Below are 23,476 nucleotides of genomic sequence, written 5' to 3'. Positions count from 1 at the left end.
TTAGACATTTTGACTTTGTATTTCCCCCATAGACATGTGTTTAACTACTATATGAATCGTTTCAGTTGTTGCACTTAAACATTTGCTTTTACAGCTGCAATTTGTAACTTGCTACGCTCGCTTTACTAAGAGGCTTGTTTTCTGATTATCATAAATATTAATTTGGTGGAAATTTGTGTGTTGCAATTGGGTAAGCCAAGCGGTAATTGGCGCAGCTTCATTTCTGCCAGCTCTAGTTCAACCTCAACGCTCACCTGTTGATGATGCCTTTGATTTGACTGTCCTTCTCCACTTGCTGCTGCTTTAGACGGCGCTCGCTGTCTTCCAGGCGGTTCTGGTACTGCATCAGGATCTTATTTGTCTGCTGCTCCTGTGTCAGAAGTCTCTGCTCATATTCTTCAAGCTTGCGATGAGACATCTTCAGCCGCTCCTTCAAGGAATGTATCTCCTCTTCGTACTCTTTAACCTGAAATACAAATAAAGTCTCTTTACCCATGTAGTCGCTTTTAGTCAGGAACATTCTTAAATGACAAGTGATTTTAACGATACTGACATGGCTTTGTAGTGCAAAGCTGCAAGTGGGAAAGACCAGACAAAGCTGCGGTGTGGTCTGCTTTGATGTGTGCAAACACAAATGTACAAGCTTTGCAATAAGCACTGCAAAGAGGTGTGTTTCTAATATAGGCAAGAGTGTGGGAGGTGTTCATCATAGAAAACTCACAACAGCTATGATTATGCAACACCCATATGAGTCTATTAGAGCTCTGATTTATAGATGCAATATGGCAGAACTAGTTGAAATAGTCACGTCAGTGCACGTCACGTTCATGTCGAAATTGCTATTAGAAAAAGCACCTGGACGAAACTTTTTCATTATTCAAAGATAAACTGACCAGGTTAAGAGATTTTCCAAGACTCCTATCATTGGCTTAGAAGTGCATCCTTACTGTATATATATACACTGTTACTGTATATATATACATATATATTTTTTTATATATTTTTTTTTACAGCAGTTCAAACCAAGTAAATTGATTGGACCAAAGATATCCCATGAGTGCTTTTTTAGAGTATTAGAGATTTAGAATATAACAGCGCTGGGACTTGCATGTTTCACTCCACTCTGAGGTGTTAAAAATGTTAACTGTCAATTATCCTACATTAACTATTGCAGTAATAAACTTTGCATTTAAAGATTAACATATTTCCTCAAAAAACATTTGAGTTACATTATTAATGGTCATCAGATAAGGACGAAGGAGAGGAAAGACGCCTTAATGCTTCACTGCAATTCTGTACACTTCGGTACTCTACTTGGACCTTGTGCCTATGATTGATTCACAGCTGTGCTGATATTCAGTGAAGCAGCACTTCCTCTTATGTGACAATGCATAAATATTAACCCTTATATATTACCCTAATGTTAAATATTTGTAGGAAGCAAGTGAGTTTACTTTTTGAACTAAAAATTACACCATATGTTTGTATGCCTCTGTGCATTTGTCACATTCAACTTACAGTTTACATCTATGTCTGTGAAAACATGGATGCTCCACACAGATCCTTCCCCAGACAGCACAGAGGATCTATACAAACAGCAAAGTTTCAAGGTGAGCACCCAAGATTGGTGCCTTGCCTTCTGTTCCTGACTCATGTCACTGAATAATGGCCCAAAAAGTGTTTTTGCAGAACATTATGATGTCACAGATGACCTTTGACCTCTAAGTACTTTATCATTATATCCTTTTATAAATTTGTGTGAAGTTTCTTGATTTATGGACAAAAACATGTTTTATGAGGTCACCATGACCTTTGACCTTCAACCACCAGTTTCTAATTAGTTCAATGTTGAGTCCAGGTGGACATTTGTGTCAAATTTGAAAAAAATCTCCTTCAGGTGTTCTTGAGAAATCATTTTGACAAGAATTAAACAAGTGCTGCGGTTATGAACAAAAAAGTGCTGACCCTCTCTAGTCGTGACTCATCCATGCTCTTGGAGTACTCTTTCAGCTGACCCTCCCGGTCTGGCCGCAGACTCTCAATGTCAGCGGAGAGATGTGGCATGTTGGACACCCAGGCGACTGTGCGTTCATTGAGGGCCGGAGTGTTCAAGGTCGACTGAGAACCCTGAAACATCAACACCACAGGTGAGTCATGTTTTAAATTCATGTCTTTACAATGGAAATGCCTTGATATTTGACTTTTGCTGAAATGAAATGAGCCCCATAACTTTCCATCATGCCATTTCAATTACCTGAAAATGTATTCATATAATGGCATGGTGTATAGTGAATGTCATGTATCTGCAGATGTGGTTATATATTATTTCTATACAGTTTTAATCAAAGCTTTGCAGTTAGATTGACCTGTTTATTGCCTGGTTTGAGCAGATGCTGCTGTGGTGGCTGCAGTTGTGTCTGTGTAGTCTTCTTGGTGTTTTTCGTGGGCGTGTCTGTTGACTCCTCTGCAGCTGCTTGCGGGCCCTGGTTCTCTTTGGCAGAGCTCGTCTGGTACGGGAGTCCAGGAGCTGGACTGTCTGTCACCGACAGCTGTATTTCCTGTTGTTGCTGCTGCGTCTGCTGTTGCTGCTGTTGATTTTGCTGCTGGGACGGCTGCTGAGCATGGCGCAGTTTGGGCTGACTGCCGCTGAAGTTTGTATCAGAAGAGTCAAGGAGGAGGTTTCTGCTCTGCGGGCGAACTTTTGGCGGTGTGGCTGTGGCTGGGGTGTTAATGGACCGCTGTGACTTGAGGTGTTGCGCTGGAGCCATGGATGATTGGCGGACAGGGTGAACTGTAGTCGGTGGTGTGGCCAAGGAGGCCGGTGTGCCCGTCCCAGTCGCTGACTGAGATACAACTCCCATCAGGTGCTGCTGCTGGAGAGACTCCTGATAGGAGAGAAAAGGGAGACAGCCAAAAAAGATGTTATCAAGAAGTTTAAGCAAATGTTTACTGAAAGCCATTATGTGCAGAGTTTCACAAAGGATTGGACCCAGGGACACCAAGATGAATAAAAGAACCACATTTACTTCACGAATTTTAACCAGACTGGCTTGATTTTCTACCAACAAAAACACTGAATTATTTGAAAGACACAATAAGTACAAAAAATCCAGACACAGCATCTTGAATGGATTGACAGAAAGACCATTCACAGTGCTTTTCAACAGACATAATAGGCAATAGGATGCATAAATAAATATTTTTAGATATTACCAAAAAAACCCACATAAAACCAGGATTTAAAAGGAGTAAAATAAAATAGCTGATGAAAAAGCTAAAATTGAGTAAAGCCAAATAATAAAAATGATGGTGTCATCACAGTGCAGAGTGAGATATGAATAGAACAGTCCCACATTTGATTAAATAAAAGGCAATGGAAAACAGAAAATTTTGATCCTTGATTTAAAGTCACTTGGAGTTAGAACAGACAAGTTTTTCTGTTTTATTTTTGTTTCTTTTCCAGATATGTGGTGTACAACAACTGAATGCTGATGACATAAGCAGACCTGTCCAAGTCAAGCTGAGAGGCCTGGATGGTCGAGGTGGAAGGAATATCTATGCACTACAGTATCATGATATTTTTTCATGACAACATATTGTTTCCCAAAATACTGTGAAGATTTTTAATTAATAGTCTACACGCAAAAATTTGTGGATGTGGTCCATTTTGTGGTGTATTGAAACCTGAACCTGACTGCTAGATCTTTAAGTGCTGTAATCTAATCACCCCAACGTCACACCATATAGATACATGATACATGCTCTGTATGATAGGCAGAAAGCTCAGAAAAAAAGTGAAACACTGCATAGAACTAAGTGTGCGGAAATCTTCTTTTTCAAGTTTGAACTTTTTGATGTTTCCAGAACCTTACCGAGACTAAGCTAGGTACAGCAGTATGTCCTGAATCAAATTAAAAACTTTGCTTTTAGGTTTCTGCGGTTAGTTTTAGTCAACAAAACCACTTGGTTTTGACAAAATTATCATGGTTTGGCTTAGAGTAAGTGCACTTGTTGCTGATGTAACATCACCAGTTTCAATTATCGTAGTAACACATTTGTTTGACCAAACAAAAAACCCTCTTTTTTTTCTTTTAAGCATTATTGTTAGTAATAATAATATTTTTTTAATACTTTGATACTGTGATATTTTATTAGACATGTATCAGACCAAGAATATCTCTAATGCGGACTTTCTTGCTCTTCATAATACGGTGGTCTCCTGGAGGGGATACAAATGTTGCTTGGTACATCTCATACTGCTGATAAAAGGCGCCTCTGTCGCCAATGGGCCACTGACCAAGCATCAGTATCTGATGAGTTGCAAGTCAGACTGGGTTGGCTAGCTCCTAAAATGAGATTAGAATTAGATTCGGAACTCCTGTATCATCACACATTTCATACCTCCAAATTCATCCCAACACACAGCCCTACTGGACAGTCAGAATTGTGTTTAGTTGTATGAATAGGGTATGAATAGTTGTATGTGTGGATAAATGTATAGCTTGCTGTCTAGCTGTATAGATGGATAGACTTGGATAGACTTGGATATGGATGGATGACGCCCTGTTCTGACACACCATCTGTATTAATAAACAGGAGGCTTGTGATGTTTGTTCCATTAAAGCCCACGCAGCAGGACAGAAATAGCTCAAGACTACATGACTGTATCATTAAACACTATAATTTTACACAGACACACTGTAGTAAACTTATCACTGCGATGTAGATCGGCAGCCCCTGAAAGCATCATCAAATCATGGCCAAAACAGGTCAGTTTAGATTCATTAAAAGTTGCTCACAGAAACACACAAATCCTCCTGAACGCTATCAGATAAGTGACAGTTTAATTTAAGTTTATCATGTTGGTTGTGTGTTTTAAAACTAATGTGACACTACTTGTACATATTATAATTGCATATGTAAAAAGAACTTTTCTCTAAAGTTAATCATCTTTTACTGCACTCAAACTGTTAAACATCTGAGTCTGATGCGGTACACAGAGGGTTAAAGTAAGTATAATATAATGACATATGTGTTATATACAGTTATGGCTCTCTTTTCTGCCCTGTTAACCGACAGCTAGTTTTCAGCCCTGTTGAAACAAGAACACACCGTATGATTGATGTCAAGCACCCTACAGAGTTCAGCAGAGCACAGCCGTGAATGATCCTGCTTCAGTATGTTGTCTGTAGCATAGCAAGTATCCCTCAAAAGCTCCCTTATATTACCGTTGCATATTCTGCTGCTCATGAGAGAAGCATCCCTATTCTGTCTAGATCTTTGTTCTGCAACCTGACAATCAAGTCTGAACGCCATGAAAACAAAAGTACACGAAGGACATACTGCGAGGGCGAACTTGAATTCAAGCAGACATTTTTGTTGCTGAAGTCAAGGTGCTAAAATCACAGTAAGAATAAATGACAAGACTCTAAGTATGTTGCATAATTTGGCTTGAAATAGAAAAGAACAATCCAGGTATTTTTTTTTAAAGAAAACTGAGATAATTCATTCTTGGCTGCTACTGTCCTCATCACAACATTTATAGATCCAGACTGCGTTCGTGCTGAACTTGAGTGACTGCTAAAATGACGGAAGCAAATGGACATAAGCCACAAGATCTACTGATATGCACAAGATTTAAGAATAGAGTTAGTCCAAAAAGTCTTAGGATTTAAAAGGACAATTAACCCCGCAAATAAAAAAATACATATTTTACCTCTCCACTGTAGTACTATATATCAATCTAGATTAGTTTATTGTGAGTTGTCGAGTGTTTTGAGATATCGGTCTGTCTTCTCTCCAATATAATGGAACTAGATGCTCAAAGTACCAAAATAATACATTTGAAAAACTCAGCAGCAATGTCTCTTTCCAGAAACTGTGACACATTTACTCAAGATAATCCACTAACCTTGTTGTGAGCAGTTTTGTGTCGGACCTATTTTCTTTCTACCAAACTACATCCACCAACCGCATCACCGTGCAGAAGGAAACGTGCATCTGTCAAAATTTTTGTTCCCCAAGCAGCAGAGGAGGATGTCATTATTGTTAACATCTCGCCCTGTCAGGGGCACAAGCCTCCCATCCATTAGCAAAATTTTTGGACTTAAGCCTGTACTGTGCAATAATTTCATCCATATTTGTGCACTTTTTCAAAGAGCCTATGAATATGGAAGAAACAGAGCAGTACCACCAGAGATGGTGGAGGCAGTGTCGCGTAGTTCAAGCAAGACATGACTGTAGGAGACGACAAGGAATTCTAAATAATTGAACAGAATGAATCCATAAAATATAATAATATATAGTGAAAATAATACTCCATACACGTTCGGATGTATATAATGGCTGCAAAACCTCTGCCGTCTACAGTGCTGCATCTGTTTAAAGGTGCGATATTACAGCCTCCTCCACCACAGCCTTGAATGTTATTGTGTGAAACTTTACAGTGACGTTTGAAATGGACATATCTATTATTGTACAGAAAGGGAGTATAAATGAGCCTTAACTCTACTCTTACAGGTTCTACATATCAGTAGATCTCCTGACTTATGTCCTTTATTTTTTTTCCACTGTTTCCTTAATTTTAGCAGTTCTTCAAATTCAGTACAAAAGCAGTATAATCACTTCTGGATCTATCAATGTTGTGATGAGGACAGTCACAGCCAAGAATGAATTATCTCAAGTTCCTTAAAAAAATACCTGGAATGTTTTTTTCTATTTCGAGCCAAATTACGCAACATACTTAATCTTGTTATTTATTCTTAATGTGATTTTTACACCTTGATTAAGTGAACTGTGCCTTTAATACCAAATTACCATCAGGTTTTAGCAGTGCAGTTTTATAGCTTACCTGATGTTTTTTAAAAAGTTAAACTCAAAAGCTTGCAACTTTATCCTACTCTTATATTAAAGATGTACATTTTACGAAATACGGGCAGCAACGTTTTTTAACCTTGTTTGTCCACTTAAAAATTTAACGTGTTTGAATAATTACAAAACAAATAACTAATCAAGAGTTTCAAGTAGCCATACGTTTTGTCTAAAAGAAAGCTTTATAATAAGAATTGTATTTTTTATTATAAAGCTTACCCTCATAGATGTAAATGTGGTGGACAAAATAACAAACGCCTGGCAGTGTAATAACATTAAGTGGCAACTGAGCGTATACTGTGACAGTGTACAGGAAACAGACAGTATCAAGCAATAAACACATAAACAGGTGGTCCAACTTAAAGATTGAAAAAGTGACCTGAATTATTTTAAACATTACGGTTAGATAGAGCAAAAGTTAGGGATCACTGCTACAAACACAAGTAAACATCTGAAATTAACAACAGTCTGTGAACATTGTGAATTTATGGGCAAGCTAACAAGTTCTCCATCTAGGGATGCTAATAAAGAAACAACACTATTCTGGCTAATCGGCTACAGTTCAGTATTAATGTGTAGACTAATTATTGTGCAAATTAGTGGAACAAGAGGCAACTTATTGTCAACTGGTTTCCATATTCTTAACCTTACGGTGAGCTAGTTTTAATTTAGGTTTATATTTGCTATACACTGGTTTTCTACTTTTTTGTCATGCTAATCCTTATTGCATGCTTTGTATCTGCACTCCTCTAACTTTGTACTGCAGCTGCTACAGAGCAATTTCCCACAGCATAAATAAAGTTCTATCTCATTTCACCCTTTCCTTTCTTATTTTTTCTGATCTTGATGCAACATTTGACAGCGCAGTCTGCTGCTTTAGATAAAACCTAGGCTATAGATGCCTGCAGAAGAGTGATGATGAATCCCTAAGTATATATAATACATTTGTAGACTCCAGACAGTTAAGGTTAATGGATTAGTTTTCTTTGATGCCCTTGTCTTGTTTGTTTTATGATTTGTTGAATCAAACTGCAACTTTTATGTTCTTCTGTTGTTTTATAATTTGTTGCTGTCTACTGTAACTTTTGTGTGCTTCTATTTTATTATCCACTGCAATTAGGGCATCCTTGTAAATAAAAGCTTGTTCTTAATAGCTTTCCCTGTTCCAATAAAGTTCATAATAATAATAATAATAATAATAATAGTAATAATGATAAAAGGTTCGTTATACAATGGGAGTAACATGTAGAGATAAAATGGTGAAGTTAGATCTCACAAATCATATTTTCTGTATTTATTCCAAATGTAAAATTTTCTGATATATGTGAAAAATAAGATGGTACACCTCATCACAAACTGTCTTTCTGTGGAATATAAAGTATGAAGAAAAGGGAGAGATTCTTACCTGCACCTGCAGTGACAGCTGGTGCCAGGCGAAGTCGTTGCTCTGATTCTGCCGGGTGAAATCATCACTGTAGCTGTGTGAGTGGACAATGCTGGGCTGCACCAGACTGCTCTGTGACCGCAGGGCGGACAAGTCCTCGCTGCGGGAGAAAGCACTGTTGCCAAAAGCCGGTGCATAGTCGTGGTGGCCATTCTCGGGCTCGGGGGCGAGGAGGAGAGGAGGAGGTTGTTGCTGAGACTGAGACTGAGACTGAGCTGGGGAGTTCTGGGCAGCCAGATGGAATAGCGGGTTTTGGAAAGACAGGGGGAAGTGCATGGCCGCTGCTGCCTGCTGCTGCTGTTGAGAGATGGATTCGGTGGGCCCCCCTATGTGGCCCATCTGGCTGAGCCTCAAACCGGAGCCCGCAGAGCCTGCTGGCATATGTCCTCCCATGCGAAGAGGACCGCAGAGGTTTCCAAAGCTGTGGCCCAGGCCAGCGATGGAGGCTTGAGAGGAGGTGAGCATGTCTCCCACAGAGTTCAGGTTGGAAATGCTGTTCATACGAGAGTCCTGAAGGTCCATCATGGACACACTTTTATTCACACTGTGGACCTGAGAGAAACAATGAAAACATGTATTGTATTAGCTGGAATTTGGGCTGATTTTCTTTTTTTTTATAAAAAATATTTTTGAAGACAAAGGAAATACTCATTTTACTCCTTATCTACAGTAAATTTGTGTATTTTGAGTTTTAAATGTAAACACTTTCAGCTGTCATATTGATGCATTTTGCCATGTAAAGGCATTCATAGAGTTGCACTAGACCATGTTTTACTCTTCTGTATATTGCCCTGTTCTAATTAAGCCATTCAACCTTCATGTTCTTTTTTTTTTAAAAAAAACATTTTTTCACTGCGTTGCTTATTTATCTCTTGTCTTAATGCTTTTTTGTGTAAAAAATAAAAAAGTAAACTTACACTGACTCAATGTCATTTTTTGCCTTTAAATGTAATTATGTTGTAAAATCCTTGTATTTTTTGTATTCTTTGGAATTACATCAAACGTCAGACTTGAAAATGGTTTTGAAAATTAAATAATACAGCATACAAAAGATGCTCTGATCTCAAGTCCAATTATAATCCAGCCTTGGGTCATTGAAATTTAGAAAAACATGTCCAAACTTACTGATTCAACGCAAAATACATGATGATGTAATATCTGGCTCTCACACACTTACACTGGGGACACGAAGACGAGCATACACCTAACTTAATAAAGAGGAGCACATTGAGCCGTTTCAAAAAACAACCAAGATGGCTGCAGCTGACTCGAAACTTACTAGTTTGAAATTCTGATGGCAAAAATGGCAATACTTTGTCCCAGACATACTGACACCATTACAGCTCATCTCTGCACGCTGTAGTCTGTAAATCGGTATGCCACTTAGCGCTGCGTCAAATGTTTTGTTACTCTGATTGGTTGTAGATTTATCCCTTCATTTTGGTCTACAGCTGTTGATAATGCCCCTTGGAAATCGAAAATGAAAACGAGAAAAAAAGGTTTGGTACTGCCAGTCTATGAAATTTCATTATAACATTGAATTAGGTTCTTCTAATACCATGGCCATATAAGAGTTACATCATATTATTCTCTTATTTAGATATGATAACAATTTTTAATTGTATTTTATAAAAATGTACAATGTTCAATGGAGGCTCAAAAAGCTGCAGAATTAAGACAATATCAGCAAACAGGCACCAGGCTACTGGACATCCTACCTTTGGATCAGGTTCAGTGATGTCCGAGCTGCTCGTGCAGTATGCTGGGCTAGATCGAGCCAGCGGCGGGCGGGTCACATAGAACACCTCCCTGGATGAGCGAATGTCTCGTTCTGCCTGACGCCTCATGTTCAGATTAGAAGAGAGCGATTCTACAGCTGAGACTCCAGTCGTAGGGGATGGCAGGCGAGAGATGTCTATTGAACTGCAGACACAAAAGAAAAGAGATGTTATAAATTGCTGTGAAGGATTATAAGCAAAACCCCATTTTGAAGATATGTCACATTTGATTCTATTTTGCTGCAGCCCATTTTATTTTAATTTTTAACTTTAAACAACGTGGACTGTATGGAGAAAAATAAAAGTGTAATCACAGGACAGGTGGTCCCAATTCTTTTTGCTTGGGGCCTCCTAAATATAAGCTCCTCGAAACCCCTCATCATTGCTTCCATTGCATTGAAAGTTTCAAAGTTTAATCAAAGGGTGACTTTTTTAGAATAACTGTCAGAGGCATTTTGGTATATATTAATTTTAGTGTGGTTGAATTTATCTTCTTTTTTCTCATTAACCAGTTATTTAACGACCCACTAGACTACCACTATGAGGGTGTCCTATCATCTGTTTTGTATAAATATTGTATGGTCGGAGAATATTTAAGGAAACTGGAGCTTCTACACTGACGCTGTAAATGAAATGAAATAAAATGACATGAAATAAAATTAAAAATTGGTTAGTTTAGTAGCTAATGATGAACAGATAGATATATATATATATACGCTTTTCTTTATTATCTGTGAAATATGTAATATCACCATGTCTGATGTTCATTTTAAGTGTGGCAAAATTTAGTAAGTAATAAATAAGTATGTAAAAGTAATACCTGTGTGCAAAAAACTCAGGCTTCAGAACGATCTAAATGCTCTGATTCAAATGTTTTTTACTACTCTGGCTAAAAAATGACACAACATTGTGATGGATATCTTTATACTGTCATCCTATCCAGGCATGCTACTACATGTTGTTACATTCTGTCACCTAAAGCGCTACATGTAGCTACTAGGAATGCATGATAGTGGGCTTTTTTTTCCAATATCCAATATGCCAATATAGAAACAGTATATTTGGCTAGTAAGCGATGCCAACATTGATATATCCACTTTTTCCCCCACCTAATTTTAGTGATCATCAAGTCTTGTCTGTAGTGGAATTAACATTTTATTATGCATACTATTATCATGATGCCCCACCAGCAGATGGAGACATAGAACGCAGTGCTTTTATATGTATGTAATATTCATCTATTGTGGAAAATATGAAAAGTACTTTAACTTAGGGTTGATGTTTTCCACATGTTCACTTTGCCGATAAAAAAATAAAATAAAATTGGTTTGTAATATTTGCAAAACTCAGCATGTTGGCCAATTCCGGTGTTTCATTTTAAATCCATTATCCTGCATTGCTCATAGCTACATGTTAACATCAGGGAAATAGGTAATTTTGGTTGCCTATGTTGTTCTATTCTCCCCAATTTCAAATCATATTCCTGCTGGAATATGTCTGGTTGTGTTTGGAAGCTTTTATTAATGATTTCTCTCTATACAGAGTGCCACCATACTTTGTCACAGTCATTACCCTGACTGCAATAATGGTGCAAAGAAGCAAAGATACAGCAGACCCGGCAACTCAGAAGACACATCAGAGGAGACTGGGCATTTTCAAGTGAGGGGCTTAAAGAGGCAGGCGCTAAAACAGAGCGTTTCAGATAGAGGGTGAATATATATCCTCCAGCAAAAACAATATGGGGAAAATTAAGTGTTTTTGACCATTAAGGCAACGGAGCATTTTCTACTAGAAAACCAAAATCCAGCTTTGAACCTAATATGAGCCTAACAGGTCCCCAAAACAAAAGAAAAAAATAGGCAGCATCATTTCTTTGCTATCCTCGTGTCACCAGTGAAATGTGCCAAGAAACCAAAGATTTCTATCAATCAATTATTAGCACTCACAGTCCAGAGATTTTTTTATCTTATACACCTGTCTATAAGATTTTATGCTGTGCAAAAAAACACACAAGTGCTATTATTATGCAATTGTTGCGTTATGAAACGTGTGGAGTTTCATTATGCAACAATTATTCAGTGAGGAGAAGACACGACCTCCATCCTGTCAGTCACTCATAGGCTGATACCTCTGCAGTCAGAGCTACAAGGAGCGGCAGGTGTGTCTTCCCTTGTGTTGCTTTGAATTTCCAGACGTTTGATATCTGTCCTCTCACGCCCGCCTGCAGCAGACTTAAGTCTTTCTCATTCGATTACATGTTTACTGCTGCGGATTTTGTTCCAGCAGAGTAGTGCTTGGTATGGTTAACACACAATATCTGCAGTGGAGTCCTCTGATATTGCCGCTGTTTTTCTCTTACTTAAAGAGTTCTTATTTAAACAGTTTTGCTGTGATGAGAGCAACCGTCTCTTGACAATAGCAGAGTGCCGACACGAATTAAAACACAGAGGAAAGAGGTTTGGGTGAGAGAGTCTGAGAACAGATGGTGCTGGCAATTACTGATTGATAAACTACTTTAAAAGCCTAAAGAGGTGCATTAGCATTAGCATTATGGGCTCTTAGAAATATGCATGTGTTTTGTTTAGAGCTAATGAATTCTCATTTATTGTGTATTCTTGGCCTTTTTATGTGCTGCTGTTAATTACACGCATGTGAAACAGTAATTTCCTCTGTTTGTGTGCAGTAGGTGCATATTTGCAGTTGTGACCATTCACATTGTCTTGATAAAGCCACAGCAGGGATCAATCCTCTGCTCAGATGCAAAAGCAGCATTAGCCATTACCCATCTTGGCACACAGTCCATAACGGGAGCATACTGTTTGAGGTGTAGAGGAGATAACAACAAAAATACATAACAAAGGAAACCATGAGAGGATACCTGTTTAAGTCACGCATCATAAGGCTTTGGAAGTCAGAGGACATGAGACGATTGAAGGATGGCCGCGAGAAAAGCCTGTCCTTCGGTCGATCCGGCTGGTGATTTGTAGGCATGTGTAGCTGCGGGTTCCTCAAGGCGACGCTGATATCATTCAGCAGCCGTGGTAGGGGTCCCAGTTTGAGAATAGCATCCTACAGCAAGGAAAGATTTTTCAAAATCAAGGAACCTCACAAGCATTATACCAGGAGTTCTCAGCCTCTTTTGCACCTTTTTTTCTGTATTTTATTATTCTGTAGCTGTCCAGATAACTGCGGGGAGGGCAAGGTGAAACTGATTACCTCATGCACTGATGACCTATTTTAGTTCAAAATCATTATCCTGCTAACATGTGTGCTATAAATATTTAATTATGGGATAAAGAGAGCTTTGTACTCAGTATCAGCAGATATCCTTACTTTAGGTATCTGGGAGAGAGATTATTCAGTGCTCCTGTAGAAAATGTTACACTGCCCAGTATTTGTCTGTGCCCCAGGGACTGGAAACCTCGGCTATGTACAGTATGACTCACTTTTTCATTCATAAAATTCAAATGTCATTCAGAAAATGCAGAAAATGCCTTTAATGAAACACAGAGAACAGCAATTAAAAAAGCACACAACGCTTAGGCAATTTAGGGCGGAGCATCAAATATTTAGAACTTTCATTATGTTATGACTACAGTCCTATTTCAATAAATTAAAAGAGCCAGCACCAGAGTTAAATATTAAAGTAATTCCACCTCAGTTTTAATGGAATTCAAATAATATTCATTCAGTGTCTTATAGATAGAAAACTGCAGAGTTTCATTTTCAAACTCTCTTTACTTTCTTTCTTCTTCAGAGAGAAATCTAAATGATTCGTTCAATGTTCCAGCCAGTTATTCCACCTACCTTGCTAAGCTGGCCCATGACTTCCCACAGTAAGCTGTGGAGCATGGACAATTCTCTGCCAAGGTCAATGTAGCCCTCAAACCCTCCAGCGTTTCCTCCGGCGTCCATGTTGGAAATCTCATAGAGAAACTGCTGCATGGAACCCCACTCCATCTCCAGGAACTCGTTCATGAAGTACATGTATTCCTCCTTGGGTCCAAATCTGGGGACAATAATGACAGCAACATAAATGTAGAGAAGAAGACCTGAAGATTCTGTACAGTGCGATGTGGTGGTGGGAGGATCTAATACTTAAAGTTCAGGTGTGTCTTATTCTGTGAGTTACATTTGTAAAGGTATTCACAGGGAACTTATATTTGTATGAAACTTCTTCCACACGATACAGAGTTGCACATGGTCAGTAATTCTGCATCGAGATAACCCACTTCCACTCCCTGCTAATTGGTTTGGGATGGCACCTTCTGCTACATATGAATGCAGAAACAGAGTGGGAGAGGATAGGGAGAGGGTAAAGGGGATGGTTTGGAAAGTTCCCTGAGTGTGTATCCTCCTGGCTAGCTAAACGATGTCACTCTGCACTGCTCTCATTCGACAGTCACGGATAGTTACAGCTGACAAAGGCAACAGTGTCGGCAACATTATCACCGTAAGCTCTATCAGCACTGTTGCTATTGTTAGCACTGTTTGGGCTGTTAGCACTGTTAGCTGCTAGCCACCAGCTCAAACACCTCCATGTTGAGAACCACGTGTAAACAGTCACAGCTCAGACTGTGATCCATAGCTATTGCTCTGAATGTTGCATACAGTTCCTTTACAGTTAACCCTTTAGCACCTGTATAAATTGCCTTGATTTTATTAAAAAACACTGGAGGAAGGCAATGAGCAAGGAAAGAAGAAATAACTTAGAAAAAAGCAAGAAATTAGTAAAATGTAGAAAATGACCCCTTTTTTTAATTGACAAAATAAATTAAAAAAAGAATTATATTTTTAAGTTAAAAAATGCTTAAAAACTATACTCATTCTGTAGCATAGTTTGGTTAAGGTAATTATAAATATAGCTTGTTTTCTAAATCTACCAAATTCTTGCAATTTGTGGAACATTTGATATTAAGTTGCTCACTGACTTGCCCCCCATGTTTTGAAAGAAATTGTACCAATGTGCTCAGCGTTCAAAGGTTTTTATTCTAGTGAAAGGCGTCCAAAAGCAGCACAAGAAAAGTGATGTCACTCTAGGTTTCAAAGGGTTAAGTATTAAACGATTCCTTTTCTGTTGATCAATTAATTGACTAATTATTTGAACACTTAAGTAGACCTTTGGTAAACATCATTTCTTTAAAATATAACACACGCCTAAGATAGTGACAGTTATATTATTGACAAAATTATATGTCTGATCATTTGCATCAAATGTCCCTGAAATGAAGAGCCTGTTAAATTACAACCAAACTTTTGATGTCTTAATTAGGTAGTAGGTGCAAGTTTAAGCCAGTAGAAGTGTTTTTAATATTCAAAGAAATGTCAGTAAAGAGTACAGGGTGAAGGGAGGAACAAATGTGTCGCAGCTGAAAGCACTGGAGCCCACCTTGTGTGAGTAACAGTTTGTACCCTCGCATTCAAAACTGCAAGCCTCTGTTTCCATGATGTTACTCAGTGACATGCATCCCACGGTGCACAGGCGTCAACGTCTAACAATTCTAAAGATGAACTGAATCAAATTAACCTTGGTGTAAGAGGACCAGCGATGACAGGGACTCACTTGCTGAAGCTGGCCAGGTTCTGCATCACCTTGGCTATGAGCGTGAGTGTGCGGGATGTGCGCTCAGCGGGGTACTCCTGCATTAGGTTGAACAGGGAGGGGGACATGATGGCTGGGCACATGAAGCGAAGGAACAGGGAGGAGCTGATGAGGCTGTCCGCGAGATCCTCTCTTCCGCGCTCAGCACATCTGGCTCTCCACGAGGCAAAAACTTCCTTCAGCTCCCGAGGAAATATGCTGAAACAAGAAGATGATTTTATTACTCAATTGTCAAGGAGAACGGCAAGATCAAATCCAGCAGCTTATCTAAAGCCCTCAGGAATTCAGCAAGGTCAGGAGACTGAAATATATGGAAAATTACTTGCACTCATCTCAGGATGGAGTGTGTGTTTCTGAAACAACCTTAAATAATGTTGATGATTTAACTAAATATATAAGTGGGGGAAAAACACTTAAATGTTCAAATTCAGTTATTTATGTTTAAATATCAGAGTTTAGGCAAGGCAAGATTATTTATGTATAGCACCAGTTGGACACAAGAAAATGTTAAGTGCTTTACAGGAGCATATGATACATTAAATACAATACATTATAAAAACATTTAAATTGCATTTTAAAAGACAATGAATAGATGCATTTTTTAAAAATGAAGAGGAGATCCTGGGAATGCTGATAAACATATCCAATGCTAACACACCCTGTCTCACACACACACACAGCTTTTATATTGTCTCTTCATTGGAGAAACAGGAGCCAAATGTTTTGTCAGTTGGAAAGACAAAAAAACGTAACTTGAAAGTTCAAATTTAAAAATTGAGAGCTAGATCTTAAAGTAAACCCTCAAAATAATGTCAATACAACCAAACTATCAAAAAAGTGTGTTTTATTCAGCTGACTTTTGTCCCTCTGCTAAGGTGGAGGAGTGAGATCAACGGAGAAGGCTGAGACCTTTGCTCAGTCGGAAGAAAAGTGGAACTGGGAAAGATGAGACTCTGAATTTTCTCAACGCTAAACAGAGTGGTGCAGGAATGAGTACTAAAACCCAGGCACAAGTTAGTATCTTTTTGTACTTCCAGTTCCCTCGTCTTGAGGTCAACGTTTGTTTTTTTTTAATGGGTTAGATGCCTGATAAAAGGTCTGTGGTTAACACATGTTTTAGAGATTTTTATGTTTTGTTCTACGACATAAAATATTTCAGGGAGTACCCCACTTATGACACTTTACCCATCTTAAAAAAGGTGGTTGTTGACAAGTGGCTAAATGAGCCTGCAGACGTTGTATGATATTTAACATCATACAGAACACGAACACTTTCAGGCCTGTAACCGTGGTGTCGTTCTTTCAAACGTTAGCTCTGTATTTCTGGTGACTGCATCCACACTTCAAAAATTCATATAAATGGTGTTCATTTGTGAAGATTATCTTGCCGAACAAAAATTCATTTACTTTTTTGCTGCAGAGCTCATTTTTTCCCCAAAATCTAATGAAAATCCCATTATTTCCGAGTTGGCCCACAAAAAAAGGCCTTCCCTGTGTGGACCACATGGACACCAGACAGAGAGATAGAGACACAGTTGTTGGGCTGTTTTAGACTTCATGGTACCAATCGATACAGACACAGAACTGATACATGTGTACAGTTTTTTCTGAGGGGTATGAAAGGGAAAAACTAACCAGAGAGAGTTGATGATCTTGCAGAGTAACAGCTCACAACACATTCGAAGGTTGGCTTGATGGTCGGCGAGGACTGATGGTGGGACACGCATGGGATCCACCTCACAGTTCTCCTCAGACTCATATAAGGCTCGAATGAAGTCCCCTGCAAGTTGTCGATCAAACAGTCATAATGTTACTCAAAAACACATCATGAACAGTAAAAGTTAGGCCTGAAAACTTACAACAGATAGATCAGGAGGACATGACTGCACATATGCTGCTCCTCTCAAAGTTACTGAGAATTATTACTGAGAAAAATGATCAATCTGCTAAACTATGTCTGTTTGGAGAAATTTAACAACAAAAAGTTAAAAGTTTAAATGTAAAATATACAGGATTTGTAATAAATGGGATAAAACATGAAAATTACCAGTATGACTTTCTTTGTATTAAGTACAACACACAGGACTGTGTGCATCAAGAAATACCTTGAAAACGCTTATACAACTATTCTCACTATTTTTCTTCCCTCGTATGAGAAAATAAAAGAAGACATTAACATTTAATGTTGTCAAGCACAATTCCTTTGTGTTGATATGACATTTATACAGGTCTTCTTAAGACTAGTATTTCTAAATTCTGCTAACACAATACAAAAAAAGAGTAATTTGCAGAAATGTCGCAAATGTATCACTAAGTAGATCAAACAATCTCAACATTAACAATGTAACAATTTTTTTGTTGTTTTTGCTAAATGACAGATGCAGTTAATGCTGGAATTTGGCCTCATAGTCTGAGCATCATATACTTCTTTCATCAAATTACATGCACAATGATGTACACCTGCACCCATTGATTTTTACGATTACTTTTTCATTTAGTCAGCTATTCTAATGACTAATCTATTGATATTTCTAAAGATTTTTTTCTTCCAATTTTGCAGTTAAATTTACCACTAATTTACACCCCAAAATATATCAAAAACTTGTCTTGTTAATATTTAAATAGTTTTATTCTAAACATCTCTAAAAACAATGATAATAGCAGTGTGCTTCTAATATATTCTAATATCAACATTACTGCTGGGTTATTACATTAATTATTATTATTATTATTATTATAATAGACCCCTACAAATGTAAGATGCCTCATCAGAAAAACACTGGACCTCAAATTCAAAAGTATTGCTGTGACAGATACATTAACATAATCATTATGTATCATAGCAGCCTTTTCCCTGAACTGGAGAAAGTACTTGACGTAAAAAGTGGTTATGACATGGATTTTCTTCATTACTGGAGTCATTTGCAGTCAAGACAATTATTGTCAAATGTACTTTTGCATCAGTGAGGGGCAAGGAAAATAACAATGAACAAACAGGAACAGCAGCCACAAACTGGAACAAAAGTCTGTAACGTTTTCTTACTTGTGCACAGCCTTTTAAGTAAACGGAAAATATAAAATGGACGAATAACAGCGATAGGTGACGTTATGGTGTGACGTCAGTGACAGTGCAAAAAGTTTTGAGTCATTACGACTAACAAATGTTATTAGTGTGCCCAAGCACGTTTTGCAAATCAACGTATTGCTGTAATCAATGCTATCGATTACATTCCAGCAGCCTTACCTATAGCATCCTTGAGGTATCTGTGACCTATCAGTTTGAGGTACTCTTCCACAGCCTTCGTAGCCAGTGTGTTCTCACGAAAGATCAAGTGCTCACGGTCCATGAACCGATCCACCTCACACATCGCCATATCAGACAGGAACTCCTGAAAAGGGATTACATTTACAGTTCAATAAAGCGTATATGAAGGAAACAATTTACACTGATGAATTATGAAAAAAAAAGCAATCAGGTTATGTTTCATCCGTTACCTTTGTCTTCCCTGTGCTTTGCAGGATGTGCACCAGAGCGAACGCCACCTCCTCTTTGCTTTTCACACTCAACAGCGGCTCCAGAACTGCACACAGTGTTCGGTAGTTGTTGGTGATGTACTCAGCAAACTCCTTGTACAGCTCCATCGGGAGGATGTTCATTGTCTGGTAGCGAGATTTGACACGCAGTGAGGCGTTGATCACTTTGGCACTTCCAACACCACCGCTTTTCGCCAAGACGCTGGACTGTATCACCGGGTACCACTGCTCGACAAACTGTCGGCCCGTGATGCTGGAGATGGGGATGCTGACAAGGCCAAGATATGTGCTTTTCTCCTACGTTGCCAAGAAAAAGAACACTTATGTAAATTATTGTTTTCAATATTTATAGCACAATAAAATGTTTTGATGGATTTTTTTTTAAATCAATACAGAAGATATTACCTTGCGTCTTTTTTTGTCAGTTTCCTTGTAGAGGTGCAAACGAAGGCTACGAATGGTAGGCAAATTGTTAAATTCAAAATGCTCGCCCCAGAAGACGGTGTCCGTCCGGGGTTTGCTGGTGGTGCGTGCGTACAGCATGTCATCCAGACACAGCTCACAATAGTAGCGTTTCTTAGCCGGAAGGTCCCGCGCTTCGATGATCCACAACTTGAGCACATTGTCCACCCGTCTGCTGTTGTCCTTGAAGTGAAACGAGGAGTCCTGTTACTGCATTATAACAGTCCTTATTTAAATTTGTCCGTCATATTGCACCTGGGATCTTTTCATTTTGAGAATCTGGGATTTGGAATTTAAAAACTCTATTATATCTACCTTGTTAGGTTTGATAGCTCGTTGCAGATTTTCAATCCACTTGTCCCTCTCTGAAGCTGAACGGCAGGCAAAACATTTTGTCCCTGAATTGGTGGTCACCTGTACACAAATACAAAGTTTTAGTATAATTATTATTAAAAAGAAATCTATGTATAGCTACAAAAAATATTTTTTTTTATAAATAGGCCCATTTATCTTCGTTTACAGTATGTCTGTCTGATGCTAATGTATATTTACAGATATATTTTAATTTCTGGTGATCAAATTGTGAAACCCTGAATTAAATCTTACAGTGAATTACCAAACAATAATTTCGCCCCTGCAGCAACTCTGATGAGGCCTTTGGGTTCACGGACCCCCTGTTGAATTCTCGCATTTGATGAATCCACAGAATTCTTTTAAATAAAAGACCAAAAATTGATTCAAAACTTTATGATCAACAATTCATCTGATCATTTTAGCACAAACACTGATTAGAAAATTTTGGAAAGGGGTGAGAAGTTGCTTTACAGCAGCACCTGATTTGAGATCTCTCTAAAGAAAAACCTGCAATTAGTTTCTGTTAGAAAGCAGGTAAAGCCAAGAAGATATAAATGGTCATAAAGCACACCTCAAAGCAGTACTCTTGTCCTAAAATGCTAGAGTGGACAGGTTTGATTATGGCATCTTCATCCAAAACTAGGTCCAGAGCCTCCGCAGCACTGCTAGGAGAAAGTAGGGATTCATGGGAGTGGGATTCTTTGAAGCTCTGCATCAAGCGTGTCCTGGTGAGAGAAGAATTCAGGTATGATTAAAGATTATATTAGAATCATATTATACCGTATATATGATCTTTAGATAAACAATCCCGAAAGGTTTTGATAAAATGAGTCACTACCGCAGAGAAATCCTCACTCCTGCAATTTCAGTATGAATTGTGAGATCTGATCCTTTTATAATGAGTTTATGGGAAAGTTAAGACAGCCAGATTCTCAGTTCTGGTGTTTGCAGTGTGTTCTGTTGACTCTACTTATGTGAGTCATACTGCATGTTAGGGAAACTGGCCCACAGTGACTCAGTTTGTGTTGTTTGGAAATGCAGTTCTTTAAATTTCCGACCAAAAATTTAAACTTGCCACTGTAAATGTAATGTTGCCTATTGTGTAAAGAGCCATAAATGTAAGCTGTTCCATAGCGAGTCCACAGGAATACTGTGCAGTCATATAAAGAGACAGGGGTATTGGACCTGATCATTGGTTAACTTTTAGCAGAGGGCAGCTCTATGAGGAAAAAGAAAAGTGGTGGTTGAAAAGAAAGCACAAAGGTGAGCCAAGGCTGGCAGGCGAAGTAAGGTCAATGGGCAAATGGGAAAAAAAATGTAGCGAGGACTCACGTGGCTTTTACAGTTATAGGAGAAGATTGATATCCTTCTTATGTTATTGTACTGGTGCCAGTGGGTGATTAGCTTAGCTTATCATAAGGAAGCAATGGGAGGTAGTCTGGTTCCATCCAGTGGTATAAAACTGTAATTTTTCCAAATGCCAAACTGGCAGTTTCTGCCTGTTTCCAGTGTTTGTGCTAAGCTAAGTTAACCGGCTGCTGGCTCAAGCATTTAAAAGGTATACTATGTAAAACTGTAGGTTACTTTACTAAACATGCTCACCAGCGAAATTGAAGGCTCTCATTTGGTGTTTTGTCTCACTATAGTTTATTTTTCTGCGCTGTGTCTCTCAGGTGTCTGCTGCTTAGGGTGTGGCACCTGGTTGCTACCCTTTTACAAGGCCTCAACCTCACCTGAGAGCTGTGGGGGTACACACCCACAAACTTCAGAGCCTTTGCAGAAAAACACGAAGCCACACACTTCTAGTACTCTACTGTCTAGAATATCTTTAACAAACAAATGTGACGTTTGTAAAAAATCTCATCTAACTCTCTAGGAGAAAGTGAACATATTTCCCAAAGTTTTCTATTATTCCTTTAAAATTTCTCTAAAAGGATCGTCTCGGCACTGAGAAGCTGGAGCTACCATGCTGCATTATTAGCACTGGCTTTGAACAGAGAAAAATGAAGGAGAAGAAAAAGCAACAGCTTTGAAGAAACACCTGATAATTATGCAGCCAATGAAGAGCCCTAGTTTGAGGCCAAATTTAACGTTGGTCAGAGGTGCAATAAATCGTCTAGTTTGAAGAGAAGTGCCATCGCAGAATGCTGTACATGAGAAAAGCTTTGGTAAACCGACTTGGCAGCTGAGGTACAGCAGCTGCGTTGGAAAGCTAGAGTGTGAAGTTGGACGACGAGGGTTTATAGCAAAGTCAACTTAACACTACAGAGTGAATTAAGCTTGTGTGGGCAGAACTCAAAGCAGGCTGTGAAGGCAGCTGTCTGAGGCAGCGGTGGGAGCTGGTGAGCGGCTGTGGTTAGAGGGGAAAGCACACTGACTGAGGCAGAAAGTCCCTTTAACCCCAACATTATTAAGCTACCCCCACTACCTCTGTTAGAGCTGCCTCCGCTGAATACTTTTCTAATAATCTAATCCGTTTTAACATTTGAACTGGGCTTCTGCATTGGCGTTCACTCATTTCATTAAAAAGGATTTTTACATATCGTGCTGAACAACACATTTCAAATCTCAGAGCGCTGGACATCCACACCTGCCCTGAAAATGTCTATTATGCATCTCTGGTGGCGAGAGGAAAGTGTACTGTCAGCATTACATATTTTTACCTTCTGCCTCTCCCTCTCTACACCCTTACATTTCCCATATGTGCGTCGTGACTGAATTGTGTGAGAAGTGCATAAAATTTTGGTCACAATGCACGTCAAACCCTGCGGGATGTGACCTCAAGTCAGAATATAAAATAAGAAAGAGCTGTCGTGAGAGTCTCAAGAGCTGCATGCTACTGCATGATCTGAAAATAAAAATCACACTGACATAATATATAAGCATAATGTTACTTTAATGTTCAAAATTAAAATATTTTACCAAATAACATTCATGACCGTTTTTTTATAATAAGGTTTTATGATGACAGATGTAATTAACCAACCAACCGACCCAGGGTGCCTGAAAGCTCTGGAAAAAGCTCAAACCATCTGTGAATGTATCACAAAAAGGCAACGTCCTTCATTCTGCAGGCTTTGCTTTTGTCAGAGTGGCTGATAAGCCACAGCTCAAGTGAAGAGTGTCAGGTGGACTCCTCAGAGCGCAGCCGGCAGTGTGGGATTTATTCACATTACACTTCAGCCACATGAAAACACACATAGCTCTTAAAACACCGTACAGATTTTAGCTTTTTTCGGAAAGGATTAAAACACATCTTCCCTCAAAATAACACAAATGCTAATGTCAGCATGTGAGCATGCCGTGTGAGTAATAATCTGTAAGTGCAGCAAAGACTGATGGGAATTTATTAGTTTTAGAGGTATTTCGGCCTGAACTGGACTGTTGGACTAGTGGGTATTTTTCCATGGTGCTGGGTTTCTTCAATTCTGC

General features: G+C 38.8%; 1 protein-coding gene across 7 annotated transcripts in view; it reads right to left on the bottom strand.

Moving 5' to 3' along the window:
• The window catches only part of LOC121958233 (ras/Rap GTPase-activating protein SynGAP-like), a 50,817-nt gene that overhangs the window by 7,669 nt on the left and 19,672 nt on the right, over nt 1–23,476 (bottom strand). For 5 of the 7 annotated variants that reach the window (XM_042507109.1, XM_042507113.1, XM_042507110.1 and 2 more), the window contains 14 exons: nt 20,616–20,769; nt 20,006–20,104; nt 19,634–19,894; nt 19,190–19,525; nt 18,939–19,083; nt 17,330–17,474; nt 15,656–15,892; nt 13,900–14,101; nt 12,971–13,161; nt 10,033–10,237; nt 8,276–8,866; nt 2,367–2,885; nt 1,966–2,127; nt 255–466 (listed from right to left, as the gene is read on the bottom strand). In XM_042507109.1, coding sequence (XP_042363043.1) covers nt 255–466; nt 1,966–2,127; nt 2,367–2,885; nt 8,276–8,866; nt 10,033–10,237; nt 12,971–13,161; nt 13,900–14,101; nt 15,656–15,892; nt 17,330–17,474; nt 18,939–19,083; nt 19,190–19,525; nt 19,634–19,894; nt 20,006–20,104; nt 20,616–20,769 — 3,459 coding nt within the window. The remainder of the gene's footprint in view (nt 1–254; nt 467–1,965; nt 2,128–2,366; nt 2,886–8,275; nt 8,867–10,032; nt 10,238–12,970; nt 13,162–13,899; nt 14,102–15,655; nt 15,893–17,329; nt 17,475–18,938; nt 19,084–19,189; nt 19,526–19,633; nt 19,895–20,005; nt 20,105–20,615; nt 20,770–23,476) is intronic. The other 2 variants (XM_042507108.1, XM_042507112.1) reach the window with 1 other exon arrangement.

Source organism: Plectropomus leopardus, chromosome 18 (assembly GCF_008729295.1).
Source record: "Plectropomus leopardus isolate mb chromosome 18, YSFRI_Pleo_2.0, whole genome shotgun sequence".
Taxonomy (NCBI): Eukaryota; Metazoa; Chordata; class Actinopteri; order Perciformes; family Serranidae; genus Plectropomus; species Plectropomus leopardus.
The sequence above is the reverse complement of the archived record's forward strand: the minus strand, read 5'-3'. Positions and strand labels throughout refer to the sequence as shown.